This window comes from Salvelinus alpinus, chromosome 3, assembly GCF_045679555.1.
Source record: "Salvelinus alpinus chromosome 3, SLU_Salpinus.1, whole genome shotgun sequence".
Classification (NCBI taxonomy): domain Eukaryota; kingdom Metazoa; phylum Chordata; class Actinopteri; order Salmoniformes; family Salmonidae; genus Salvelinus; species Salvelinus alpinus.
Genome location: NC_092088.1, coordinates 58,488,658 through 58,503,664, shown reverse-complemented (window position 1 = coordinate 58,503,664; position 15,007 = coordinate 58,488,658). Strand labels below are relative to the sequence as shown.

The following is a 15,007-nucleotide window of genomic DNA, read 5'->3' as shown; positions in this document are numbered from 1 at the left end:
GCCCATTGAGCATTGGAAGCCATGTTGAAGTTTCAGTGGCTGGCTGTGCTTTTCTGACGCTGTATGTTTTTAGGTTTGTTTTCTTCGATTTTTAGTATTGGTGACGTTCAACCATACCATTCGGAACCATAAATTGGAGTTCTAAAGATGAATTCCTGCGTCGACCTATCCAGGCGCAATCCGCAGGAGGATTTCGAGCTAATTCAGCGGATAGGAAGCGGGACATACGGAGATGTCTACAAGGTAACTGCAGCAATAGCAGCCAGTAGCTAACTTGCCTAGCTATTTTGATACATTGTTACAGTAAAAACACGCACGTTACATTCATTGTTACGACACAGAGTATTCAAACTTACCTAATGACACACTAGAAAGCATACTACGGGTTTGACACTAAAAACATGTCGCTCAAGTGCTGGTGAATAGCTTTGCTTGGAGCGGTGGAAGGTAACGTTACCTGGCCAGAATTCCATATCACAAGAGCGCCCAACAGATAATTCCTCTCTTGTTTTGATCAACATAATTACACAGCCCGTAGCCACACCTGGTCATTGGGGGGCTTTGTTACAATGTTGCGTGTCTGTTTGTTAGTGTCGTCTTTATATTGTGGTAGAATATCCCCGAAGGTTTCAGTCTGGTTCCACACAACAGACAAGGCCCAGCGCCTACAGGCTCAATCGGGCAACAAGGGAAAGCTATGAATATTCAAGTTTAATCAGATTTTAGCCCTAAAAACAGTAAATTGGATTCTATTTAATGAACACAATGATACGGTTTATGTTTTGGGACTTTGCAATACTGTTTACGGTGTCCGATTACTGTCTTTCCTTTCGTTGATTAAACCATTCACTCCTACTTGTTATAAATGAACCACAATATTGTGGGAGGCAGTGACAACCATTACAGATTACATTTTCAAACACTGATTCATTATGCAGGTTCAGTCAAATAAACAACTGGAATATTTAGCTATTTGTCTACCTAGTATAATCTTCACTTCACCCAGAGTAGGCCCATGGACAATCTTGTTGACATGATGCAGGGATGGGAAACTCCAGTCCTCAGGGGCGTGATTGGTGTCACGCTTTTGCCCCTGCCCCAGCTAACACACCTGACTCCAATAATCAACTAATCATGTTCTTCAGTTTAGAATGCAATTAGTTTAATCAGCTGTGTTTGCTAGAGATGGAGAAAGTGTGACACTACTCTGGCCCCTGAGGACAGGAGTTGCCCATCCCTAGTGGTTTGTCAAAGTATTTTGAGTATTGGATGACAGTTCATTGGATTAAAAGCAATTTGAAGAAGGCCTACAATGTGGAGACTTCAAAGTATTTGTTTACGGTAACCACAGAGCATAGACTATGACCCTATCAAATGTAGCCAACAGACGAAGACATTTTAGCTTAATGGCATTTGCCGCGCTATGCTTTTAAGAATGGAGTTGTTATCCCCGTGATCATAGTGAATGCATGTGAAATGTGCATGGCACAGCTGGGCAGGCATGGTCTAGAATGCAGTGGTCCTGACTTCCTATGCGTGTGTGCGACTGTGCGATCCATTGTTTAAGACTGATCCTGTAAAGGAAGAGGTAGAGGAGAAAGCCTGGTCAGATCCTCAGCTGGATGTGTTCACAATCAGACCTTGCAGAACCGTCTGCAGTGGCCATCCTGTTTGAACCAGGATTGTTTTCTTCTAGTTGTTTGCTCATTAGAACTGTTGGACATAAGCCCAAACTCAGTTCTGGCTATCTTCAGGCATGTTCCTTGTCTTTTTGTATCTATTGTACCAGTGCAATGTACAGTAACAGCCTAATATGTTTTACCTTGGATCCACAAGAAAACACAACACACTAAAACATGCTGAGCCAAGCATTTCTCCTCCCATAAGGTAATAAAGTTGCTCAGTGTGGTTCACCACTGTACTTGTTAAAATATAATAATTTGCTTAGTGTGCCGATTTAGACCAGTACTAGGTGTGGACAATGGGGAGAGAATCAGGAGATATGACGGGGTGGTGATATCTGCCTCCCGTCCCAATAAGAATGTGTTTGTTGTGGGCTACAGTGCGTCACTGTTGTTGTCTTGTCAGCTGTGTTGGTCAGATAGCCGTGCTTCTCTATCAAAATGTCCCGTCATTGTCAATTACATTCGTTATGATGTTATAAAACATGCATTAATGAGTGTTTAACCCTCCCCCCCCCAATAACAGCATTCATATATTTGAATAACGAGGCGGTAATATCAGGCTGGACTGCTGTGTTCTACTGCCCTGGTTCCATGCTTACTGTTTCTGTTTAGGAGGTCAGAAGTTCAGTAAGGTTTTTTGGGGGGGGTTGGATTGGGAGCAGGGCATTATAAGGTTGGCAGTGTAGACCATTTAGTTTGTTCTAAGCAGGTTAATTAGCCTGTTGTATGTGACTGACAAGGTTAGAAGGTGAGACACACAGTAGGGGATTGTTTTCTTTGTGTTCCTCATGAGTTTAGCATTTCCTTCTTTTCGGAGCGTGTGCCTCTATTCACACACTGTTCTAACGTAGTGTCCACTTGTGAAGTGTGGGATAAGAAAGTTCACAGCCCAGTACAAGACTGGGAAGAGGGTGTTTTGGTTAGGCCATTCATCACGGAGTGAAGTGCTGTCAGAGTATTGAATGCTGTCCATGTGCTGACCACTGAGATGTCTGATTGGATGTGTGTTCATGCTTTGTCCTAAGTTGCCAGTGCACGGTCCATGCTTTAATATATCCTGTCTTCGCTTGACTCTCTGCTTATTGTTCTGGCCATCCAGTAGGTGATTCCATAGGTCTATCTGCTTGTTTTTAGGATCTAGGTATTAAGCCTAAACATGCATTAGGGAGGAGAGAAACTGGAAACATGTCTCTTGCGCACACCCACAGACAGCTCACTCCCCACCTGCCGCACACACTGAGACCAAGCTAGCATCTGCATGTTCTTGTCTTGCTTGTCAGATAGCATTTGTCTCCAGCCCTTAAGTGTTCTCTGTGGGGTGTGTGTTGGTGGGGGGACAGGTGGAGCACTTTACAGGCCCTTCTCACTCAGATCACCTGTTCCTTTTCAGGGTCTAGGGCAAGGAGGCCTATATATAGGTGTTTAAGATGTGGTGGTGCCAGGCCGGGGATGTGGCCTTTTAAGTGCAATTGTGATTCATTAAGTTTAAAAGTGCAATGGTTCGGTGCTTTCTATTTATTTCCATTCAGGTTATGTTTGTTTGGCTCATACACATTTGTGGTACAATGACTGACTGTTGCGTGGTTGGTTCCTGTTTCTATGGCCTGGCTCAGTAGCAGGGAGGGGGATAGGGGGAGAGTTCAGTGACCCAGTTTTCCCAGGATAAGCCTGGATTTTAAGGCTGGCTGCCTGAACTGAGCGAGGGAGCCAAACTTGCAGCCTGGATTTGAACCCTGTACGGAATGAGCTCACAGACGCTGGGCATCATGGCTCTCGGTCCAATGGTCCCACACAATCACAAGAGATACAATAACTTAAACCGTCATACTTACTGAGACAGTTTATTGAAAGCTCACAGCCACAAATATGTACAGTATGTAAGCCTAGATCTAGATACTCAGCCCAGTGCAGTTCCACATTTTGAATGGCAATATTCATACTTATTCTCTAGAGAGAGTTCAGGAAAAAGAGGGTAAGCCAAATGCCTCACCGTTATTAATTTCGGTACGCTTTATGTTCGCCATGTGTTCAGTGCCCAGCGTGGCGGTGCTCGTGGCGTCGAGCCTCCTACACAAAGCACCATGTTATGAACCTTCATACCTTGAGTCATCACTGAAAAGGCATCACCAGTGGAGGGCCAGACATCTACGAGAGGGAGAGAGCTAGAAAGGGATGGAGTGAAGTGGATTTTAATCCAAGGATTTTCCTAGGCCTACTACTACACGTCTATCCAGCCAACAGTAGGGTTAAGTTAGCCTGTCAATGGGAAGGCTCACAGTCTACAAAGGCTTGTGTAACCTATAGGCCCTACATGTGTCTTGTGTTTTCAAGTGACTCATCTACCAGGGACAAGTGGTAGCAGGCCTCTGCTGGGCAGAAAGATTAGGCCTATGTTTGCCACATAGCTACGTCTTTGATTACAGACAAAATTTTGTGTTCTCACTCTGCCTTCAACAGAGGGGTGCTTGTCCCTCAGGCTTTAGCATGTAAACCTGGTGGGATGGGTGTGGATCAGGAAGTCTGAGCTGTAGCTTAAACTCCCAGTGCAGTCAAAAACGTGATTGTACTGTTTTATATACACAGTTTATTAGGTACACCCATCTAGTACTGGGTCGGACCCCCTTTGGCCTCCAGAACAGCCTGAATTATTCAGGGCATTCTTCAAGGTGTCGGAAACGTTCCACAGGGATGTTGGTTCATGCTGACGCAATGGCATCACGCAGTTGCTGCAGATTGGACGACAGTACATGCTGTGAAATAACAGCCCGTTGTTGTGAAACAGCCCGTTCCATCTCATCCCATAGATGCTCTATAGGGTTGAGGTCTGGGGACTGTGCAGGTACCTCAAATAAACTGAACTCACTGTCATGTTCCAGGTGATGTTATTCCACTCCTCAATTGTCCAGTGTTGGTGCCCCCTGGAGCCGCTTCTTCTTGTTTTTAGCTGATAGGAGTGAAACCCGGTGTGGTCGTCTGCTGCAATAGCCCATCCATGACAAGGATCAACGAGTTGTGCGTTCCGAGATGATGTTTTGTATACCACTGTTGTACTACGCTGTTATGTTGACCTGTTCGACCTCTATCAACGAGCTGTTTTCGCCTTTTTTGTTTTTTTGTTTGTCCCACCGTTCTCTGTAAACCCTAAACGTTGTCTTGTGTGAAAATCCCAGGAGGGCAACCGTTTCTGGCATACTTGATCTGGCACCAACGATCATACCATACTCGGTCACAAAGGCACTTGTTTTGCCCAACTTTCAATCGAACAGTTACTGACTGCCTCGATTCCTGTCTGCTTTGTATAGCAAGCCAAGGCCACCTGACTCCCTGTCCGTAGGAGCGGTCCCTTATCGTGAATGGTATGCTGTACCTAATAAACTGGCCGGTGAGTGTATATTTCTACACTGAGGTTGGAATAATACTGTGAAATTGTGAAAATTATGATATTGCCCTTTTAGTGTAAGAGCTGTTTTTTAAAAGACTGCATGCAATTTCAGCCTGTTTTGGTGGGATGGAGACATTACCAGGCGGTACATTAATTGATCGACCAATAATTGAGTCCCAAACCTCTCTGCCAATAACTAATGGGTTTCCTCTTCCCACTCAGACCACTCTCAGACGGTCCAAGCTAAATTCTTGCTTGAGAAATTGCTCTTTGCTAAGAAGCTATTTTTGTTGATTTAAAACGATCACAGTAAGGTTCTTAATTGTTAACAAGAAAATATTTAATTGTTACCCACAAATGCATATGTCCTTTTAAGGTGATATGCGCTCATAGCCCAGCTAATGAACCTGTGGGTTTAGACCACAGAAACCTTTGAGACCACAGGAGGTTGGTGGAATCTTTATTGGGGAGAAGGGGCTCGGAGTAATGATTGGAGCGGAATAAAGTGGAATGGTATCAAATACATCAAATGCATGGTTTCCAAGTGTTTGATACAATTCCATTTCCTCTGTTCCGGCCATTATTATGAGCCGTTCTCCCCTCAGCAGCCTTCTGTGTTTGAGACACAGGACACACACACACCTTTCACACCTAATTTACTCTTCTCTCTCCCCCTCTCGAATGAGTGTGCTGTGTTTGATGTCTTGCTGCACTTTCAGATTTGGCATTCATGTTCATGGGATCTATAGATTAAGGTCCAGGCTGGCAGTTAGCATGCCTGCCAACATTGGCCTCCACTCTAGCCTCTGCAGTCCTCTGCCCTGCCAGCTAGGCCCATGTCTACTTTGTAGCCCTCACACAGCTCACTCTGCCTGGAGTGGCGGCCTGCCGCTTTCTTTCCCTCCCAAAAAGTGTCTCCTTTCCCGTATGATAAATGCCTAGTTTTCCATGAACCAAGTTCCCAGATTTCCATCTACCACGTCCCTTTTTTCCCACACTTTGTACTCCTTTTTTCCATACCATGATGTCCCTGAGCTCCACAGGCTTCATGAATATTGCAGCGCTGCAGTCCTGAAGCTGGTCCCCGATCACAGCTAGTCAGTTGTAACGCTCCCACCACAACGGCCACCTCCCTATATTTAGAATGGACCCACTGCTGGGAAAAGGCAAGTTGGCTTCTGCAGTCTACATCATTGTTCAGTGGATCTACAGTACATGCCTGTCGATCTCAGCATCGGTGATATGTGGCATAGTGTAGATCTAGCTGGCTGTCTGTGGAGCTTCTTCTATTGATCAGAACTTGTCTGTTGAAATAGTTATTTCTTTGTTTCTCTTTGCCTTGTCTTCTCCTCCCATGGGTGTATGGTGGGCTCTCTGTCTTTCCCTGTCTCGCTCTATTCCTCTCGATCTTTCTATCATTGCCTCTCTCAATGGTGACATCAGAACTAAAGCCTTTTTAGTCAGCCTGCCAACTATTCTGGGATGCTGGAGTCTTATAGTGCAGTGTTTCGTATCTATGAATATGGCTTTGTTCGTTATGCTCAGTGAGCCCTCAGTGTTTGTCTGAATCTGAAGGCTGGTGAATCTAATAAGGCAGATGTTCCATGACTGGTTTCAGCTCAAAATAAGGGCCTTAATGAGAGGTTATATATAATGTCACATGGCTTCTGTGGATGTCAGTCTTCATACTTTCTCCCACACTGTTTTATCTGGTCCTAGTAGACAGACAGGCTGTTCTGGTATATCCCATTCTGTCTGATCATTAGAATTTTTCTATATGCAGTTTGAAATAGGCTATTCTGTCTGGGAGGTCTGTGCAGACGGGGTGTTCATCCATATAATTAGAATTGCAGTTCTCTGTCCAGACTGGGTGTTTTATCGGTCTCTAATCGGTCTCTAGTACACAGGCTCTTGCACCTAGCTGTCAGATCCCATTTAGTCTCTGAGTCTCAGGTTCAATCAGATCAAGTCTTTCACAGACATCATGCTTATTATTCTCATCCTCTTCTATCCATGCTGTTACTGCAACGTCAAGGCTGCATTTTAATGTCCTGACTGCTGCATACAGGTGTCTTTCCAGAAGTGTGTCCCTCAGTGATAGAGGTTTCAGTCCAGGAACAGGTCGGTGAATGGTAAATGCTAGTGAGATGCAGCTTAACTTACTGTAAGGGTGACCAAGGAAAATGGAATGTTGGGTGACGGCCTTTTAACAAATGTACAAATCTCAAACAAAATGGAATCTCAGACCAGTAGGCTATATGATATACACTACCGTTCAAAAGTTTGGGGTCACTTAGGGCATGTCCTTGTTTTTGAAAGGACTTTTTTTTTGTCCATTAAAATAATTCATCAGAAATACAGTGTAGACATTGTTAATGTTGTAAATGACTATTATAGCTGGAAATGACAGATTTTTAATGGAATATCTACATAGACGTACAGAGGCCCATAATCAGCAACCATCACTCCTGTGTTCCAATGGCACGTTGCGTTAGCTAATCCCAGTTTATCATTTATCATCTAAAGAAGGCTAATTGATCATTAGAAAACCCTTTTGCAATTATGTTAGCACAGCTGAAAACTGTTATTCTGATTAAAGAAGCAATAAAACTGGCCTTTAGACTAATTGAGTATCTGGAGCATCAGCATTTGTGGGTTCGATTACAGGCTCAAAATGGCGAGAAACAAAACGTTCTTCTGAAACTCGTCAGTCTATTCTTGTTCTGAGAAATGAAGGCTATTCCATGCGAGAAATTGCCAAGAAAAGCAAGGTCTCGTACGACGCTGTGTACCACTCCCTTCACAGAACAGCGCTGGCTCTAACCAGAATTGAAAGAGGAGTGGGAGGCCCCGGTGCACAACTGAGCAAGAGGACAATTACATGAAAATGGCCTGTACTGAAGAGCTCAGTGACTTTCAACGTGGCACCGTCATAGGATGCCACTTTTCATACGAGTCAGTTCATCAAATTTCTGCGCTGCTAGAGCTTCCCCGGTCAACTGTAAGTGCTGTTAACTTCTTATGGTTAGGGGCAGTATTGAGTAGCTTGGATGAATAAGGTGCCCAGAGTAAACTGCCTGCTACTCAGGCCCAGAAGCTAAGATATGCATATTATTAGTAGATTTTGATAGAAAGCACTCTGAAGTTTCTAAAACTGTTTGAATAATGTCTGTGAGTATAACAGAACTCATATGGCAAGCAAAAACCTGAGAAATCCAACCAGGAAGTGGGAAATCTGAGGTTTGTAGGTTTCCAAGTATTTTCTATCCAATATACAGTGTCTATGGGGTCATATTGCGCTTCCACTAGATGTCAACAGTCTTTAGAACCTTGTTTGAGGCTTCTACTGTGAAGGAGGAGAGAATAAGAGCTGATTGAGTAAGAGGTCTGGCAGAATGCCATGAGCTCAGTCAGGCGTGAGCCCGTGAGAGGTAGCTGCGTTCCTTTTCCTTTCTAAAGACAAAGGAATTCTCCGGTTGAAACAGTATTGAAGATTTATGTTAAAAACATCCTAAAGATTGTTTCTATACATCGTTTGACATGTTTCTACGAATTGTAATGGAACTTTTTGACTTTGCCTGGCCTGCGCCTCGTGAATTTGGATTTGTGAACTAAACGCGCGAACAAAAAGGAGGTATTTGGACATAAATTATGGACTTTATCGAACAAAACAAACATTTATTGTGGAACTGGGATTCCCGGGAGTGCATTCTGATGAAGATCATCAAAGGTAAGTGAATATTTATAATGCTATTTCTGACTTCTGTTGACTTCTGTTGACTCCATGGACACAGCGGTTGCATTAAGGAGAAGTTTATCTAAAGTCCCATGCATAACACTTGTATCTTTTATCAATGTTTATTATGAGTATTTCTGTAAATTGATGTGGCTCTCTGCAAAATCACCGAATTTTTTGGAAGCAGAACATTACTGAACATAACGCGCCAATGTAAACTGAGATTTTTGGATATAAATATGAACTTTATCGAACAAAACATACATGTATTGTGTAACATGAAGTCCTATGAGTGTCATCTGATGAAGATCATCAAAGGTTAGTGATTCATTTTTTATCTTTCTGCTTTTTGACTTCTCTCTTTGGCTGGAAAAATGGCTCTGTTTATCTGTGACTAGGTGCTGACCTAACATAACCGCATAGTATGCTTTCGTCGTAAAGCCTTTTTGAAATCGGACACTGAGCTGGGATTAACAACAAGTTTATCTTTAAAATGGTGTATAATACTTGTATGTTTGAGGTATTTTAATTATGAGATTTCTGTTTGAATTTGGCGCCCTGCACTTTCATTGGCTGTTGTCATATCGATCCCGTTAACGGGATTTCAGCCGTAAGAAGTTAAGCTCACAGAACGGAACCGCAGAGTGCTGAAGCGTGTAGCACGTAAAAGTCGTCTGTCCTTGGTTGTAACACTCACTACCGCGTTCCAAACTGCCTCTGGAAGCAACAATAACTGTTTGTTGGGAGCTTCATGAAATGGGTTTCCATGGCCAAGCAGCCACACACAAGCCTAAGATCACCATGCGCAATTCCAATCGTCGGCTGGAGTGGTGTAAAGCTTAATGCCATTGGACTCTGGAGCAGTGGAAACGCGTTCTCTGGAGTGATGAGTCATGCTTCACTCAGATCGACGAATCTGGGTTTGGCGGATGCCAGGAGAACACTACCTGCCCGAATGCATAGAACCAAATGTAAAGTTTGGTGGACAAGGAATTATGGTCTGGGTCAGTTTTTCATAGTTTGGGCTAGGCCCCTTAGTTCCAGTGAAGGGAAAGCTTAACGCTACAACATTAAATTACATTATAGACGATTCTGTGCTTCCATCTTTTGACAACAGTTTGGGGAAGGCCCTTTCCTGTTTCAGCATGACAATGCCCCCGTGCACAAAGCGAGATCCATACAGAAATGTTTTTTTGAGATCGGTGTGGAAAAACTTGACTGGCCTGCACAGAGCCCTGCCCTCAACCCCTTCAAACACCTTTGGGATGAATTGGAATGCCGACTGCGAGCCAGGCCTAATCGCCCAACATCAGTGCCCGACCTCACTGATGCTCTTGTGGCTGAAAGGAAGCAATGTTCCAACATCCTAGTGGAAAGCCTTCCCAGAAGAGTGGAGGCTGTTATAGCAAGGACCAACTCCATATTAATGCCCATGAGCAGGTGTCCACATACTTTTGGTAATGTTGTGTACCTGCCTGGTATAGCAAGGATAGTCTATTCCACAGGAGGTTGGTGGCACCTTAATTGGGGTGGATAGTCTCGTGGTAATGCCTGGAGCGCAGTCATTGGATTGGTATCAAATACATTAAACACATAGTTTGATTTCATTCGTGCCGTTCCAGCCATTATTATGAGCCGTCCTCCCCCAGCAGCCTCCACTGGTCTATACTGTAGTTATGGAAAAGGTGTACAATATACTTTGTTATAGGAAGGATAGGATACGCCCCAACAGGCTCAAACCTGGTACCAGGGTTTAAAGTAAACAACCAGTGCTGATGAGGGTGACGGTGAAGCCTCACTCAAGTAAGGAGTTGAATCTGTAGCAAAAGAGGGGATGAGAGAGAACTGACTCTGCTGTCTGCAGTTTGTGCAGACTCTGTAAATGCCAGAGCTCTGTGGAGGAAATATTTTCCCACTCAACGTTCTGAGGCCACATACTTTCTTAACTATTTGTAATATATTATTCCTCCCGCCACTCTATTTCTATCCCACTAATATCACCAATACTGTGCATATTATTTATTTATTTAACAGCTCTTGCACATGTTATGCTCATGTGTTGACTTTATGGTTACAGAATTTTTTTTTTTTAAGAATAGGAAGTAGGTCTGTAGTGAATAGCCTAAAGATTTGTTATTTGTTATTATAAATAGTGTGATATTTCTAGTAGTCCAGTCCCTGTGGTTCTGTTTGTTCCCCCTCTAATCTCTCGTCTGGGCCAGATCTGAGCTGTCGTGCTGTGAGCTCCACCTGGAGACACGAACATGCACGGGTTTGTGTGTGTGTGACAGCGTATGTGCATGTTTTTGGAACAGTTCTTGCCATAAAATAAGGAAGTCTATCCCATCTTGTTTTAAATATTCTAATTTACACGGGCAATATAGCCTACCACAAATAGGCTATGGATTTTAATGTAAAGCTATGTTTTACTTATGAGTTGTTCGATGTCATTTCAGCAAGCCATGACACCTACCATCACAGATTATTCTGAAATAATTTCTGTAGTTAGAAACAAGAATTCCTGCGACCATTGTTTTGTTGACATTTTAATTGATCTGAGAAATTGATTGCACCCAAATTGACCTTTTTTTTTAATTTATAGTATTCACATAATATTCAATAAATATAGTAACCAACATCTGATTTGGACCAAACTTCTTCCTACCATTTGAGTAAGACATGAGGAATTCAATAAAATGGTCAATAGCCACCCATGTACCCCCCCCCCACCCCCACACACACGCACCCTATGCCAATCCCACCCCAACAACCAGTATAAAGTATCAGTTCTCTATGTCCAAGTATACTGAAGAAAAATATAAACGGAACATGTAATGTGTTGGTCCCATGTTTCATGAGCTGAAATACATAAAGATCCCAGAAATATTCCATACTCACAAAAAGCTTATTTCTCTCAAATTTTGTGCACGAATTTGTTTGCATCCCTGTCAGTGAGCATTTCTTCTTTGCCAAGGTGATCTGCCACACCTGTCAGGTGGATGGATTAAGAAGCTGATTAAACAGCCTGATCATTACACAAGTGCACCTTGTGCTGGGGACAAAAGGCCACTCTAAAATGGGCAGTTTTGTCACACAACACCACACCACAGATATCTCAAGTTTTGAGGGAGCTTGCAATTAGATGAATGTCCACCAGAGCTGTTGCCAGAAAATCAATGTTAAATTCTCTACAATAAGAGAGAAACGTCGTCGTAGAGAATTTAGCAGTACGTCCAACCGGCCTCAACCGCAGACCACGCCAGCCCAGAACCTCCACATCCGGCTTCTTCACCTGCGGGATGGTCTGAGACGAGCCACCAAGACAGCTGATGAATCTGAGTATTTCTGTGTATAATAAAACCCTTTTGTGGGGAAAAACAAATTCTGATTGGCCGGGCCTGGCTCTCCAGTGGCTGGACCTATGCTTTCCCAGGCCCACCCATGGCTGCGCCCCTGCCCAGTCATGTGAGATCCATAGATATTTTTTTGTAATTATTTAACCTTTATTTATTTAACCTTTTTACTAGGCAAGTCAGTTAAGAACAAATTCTTATTACAATGACGGCCTACCAAAAGGCCTCCTACTGGGATAAAATATATATTTTATTATAAATATAGGACAATACACACATCACGACGAGAGACAACACAACACTACATAGAGACCTAAGACAACAACATAGCAAGGCAGCAACACATGACAACACAGCATGGTAGCAACACAACATAACAACATGGTAGCAACACATGGTAGCAGCACAAAACATGGAACAAACATTATTGGGCACAGACAACAGCACAAAGGGCAAGAAGGTAGAGACAACAATACATCACGCAAAGCAGCCACAACTATCAGTAAGAGTGTCCATGATTGAGTCTTTGAATGAAGAGATTGAGGTTTGAGTGTTTGTTGCAGCTCGTTCCAGTCGTTAGCTGCAGCAAACTGAAAAGACGAGCGACCCAGGGATGTGTGTGCTTTTGGGACCTTTAACAGAATGTGACTGGCAGAACGGGTGGAGGATGAGGGCTCCGGTAGATATCTCAGATAGGGGGAGGGAGGCCTAAGAGGGTTTTATAAATAAGCATCAACCAGTGGGTCTTGCGACGGGTTACAGAGATGACCAGTTTACAGAGGAGTATAGAGTGCAGTGATGTGTCCTATAAGGAGCATTGGGGGCAAATCTGATGGCCGAATGGTAAAGAACATCTCGCCGTTCGAGAGCCCCCTTACCTGCCGATCTATAAATGATGTCTCCGTAATCTAGCATGGGTAGGATGGTCATCTGAATCAGGGTTATTTTGGCATCTGGGGTGAAAGAGGAGCGATTACGATAGAGGAAACCAAGTCTAGATTTAACTTTAGCCCACAGCTTTGATATGTGCTGAGAGAAGGACAGTGCACCGTCGAGCCATACTCCCAAGTACTTGTACAGTGAGGGAAAAAAGTATTTGATCCCCTGCTGATTTTGTACGTTTGCCCACTGACAAAGAAATTATCAGTCTATAATTTTAATGGTAGGTTTATTTGAACAGTGAGAGACAGAATAACAACAAAAATATCCAGAAAAATGCATGTCAAAAATGTTATAAATTGATTTGCATTTTAATGAGGGAAATAAGTATTTGACCCCTTCTCAATCAAAAAGATTTCTGGCTCCCAGGTGTCTTTCATACAGGTAACGAATGGAGATTAGGAGCACACTCTTAAAGGGAGTGCTCCTAATCTCAGTTTCTTACCTGTATAAAAGATACCTGTCCACAGAAGCAATCAATCAATCAGATTCCAAACTCTCCACCATGGCCAAGACCAAAGAGCTCTCCAAGGATGTCAGGGACAAGATTGTAGACCTACACAAGGCTGGAATGGGCTACAAGACCATCGCCAAGCAGCTTGGTGAGAAGGTGACAACAGTTTCTGTGATTATTTGCAAATGGAAGAAACACAAAAGAACTGTCAATCTCCCTCAGCCTGGGGCTCCATGCAAGATCTCACCTCATGGAGTTGCAATGATCATGAGAACGGTGAGGAATCAGCCCAGAACTACACAGGAGGATCTTGTCAATGATCTCAAGGCAGCTGGGACCATAGTCATCAAGAAAACAATTGGTAACACACTATGCCGTGAAGGACTGAAATCCTGCAGCGCCCGCAAGGTCCCCCTGCTCAAGAAAGCACATATACCTGCCCGTCTGAAGTTTGCCAATGAACATCTGAATGATTCAGAGGACAACTGGGTGAACGTGTTGTGGTCAGATGAGACCAAAATGGAGTTCTTTGGCATCAACCCAACTTGCCGTGTTTGGAGGAGGAGGAATGCTGCCTATGACCCCAAGAAACCATCCCCACCGTCAAACATGGAGGTGGAAACATTATGCTTTGTGGGTGTTTTTCTGCTAAAGGGACAGGACAACTTCACCGCATCAAAGGGACGATGGACGGGGCCATGTACCGTCAAATCTTGGGTGAAAACCTCCTTCCCTCAGCCAGGGTATTGAAAATGGGTCGTGGATGGGTATTCCAGCATGACAATGACCCAAAACACACGGCCAAGGCAACAAAGGAGTGGCTCAAGAAGAAGCACATTAAGGTCCTGGAGTGGCCTAGCCAGTCTCCAGACCTTAATCCCATAGAAAATCTGTGGAGGGAGCTGAAGGTTCGAGTTGCCAAACGTCAGCCTCGAAACCTTAATGACTTGAAGAAGATCTGCAAAGAGGAGTGGGACAAAATCCCTCCTGAGATGTGTGCAAACCTGGTGGCCAACTACAAGAAACGTCTGACCTCTGTGATTGCCAACAAGGGTTTTGCCACCAAGTAGTAAGTCATGTTTTGCAGACGGGTCAAATACTTATTTCCCTCATTAAAATGCAAATCAATTCATAACATTTTTGACATGCGTTTTTCTGGATTTTTTTGTTGATATTCTGTCTCTCACTGTTCAAATAAACCTACCATTAAAATTATAGACTGATCATTTCTTTGTCAGTGGGCAAACGTACAAAATCAGCAGGGGATCAAATACTTTTTTCCCTCACTGTATGAGGTGACTACCTCAAGTTCTAACCCTCAGAGGTAGTAATCACACCTGTGGGGAGAGGGGCATTCTTCTTACCAAACCACATTACCTTTGTTTTGGAGGTGTTCAGAACAAAGTTAAGGGTAGAGAAAGCTTGTTGGACACGAAGAAAGCTTTGTTGTAGAGCATT

General features: G+C 43.6%; 1 protein-coding gene across 15 annotated transcripts in view; it reads left to right on the top strand.

The window, feature by feature from the left end:
* LOC139571013 (mitogen-activated protein kinase kinase kinase kinase 3-like) overlaps window positions 1–15,007 on the top strand; it is a 75,914-nt gene continuing 60,907 nt past the window's right edge. For 12 of the 15 annotated variants that reach the window (XM_071393460.1, XM_071393455.1, XM_071393465.1 and 9 more), the window contains exon 1: window positions 1–243. In XM_071393460.1, the coding sequence (XP_071249561.1) occupies window positions 148–243 (96 nt within the window). In that variant the 5' untranslated portion in view covers window positions 1–147. The remainder of the gene's footprint in view (window positions 244–15,007) is intronic. The other 3 variants (XM_071393469.1, XM_071393467.1, XM_071393466.1) reach the window with 1 other exon arrangement.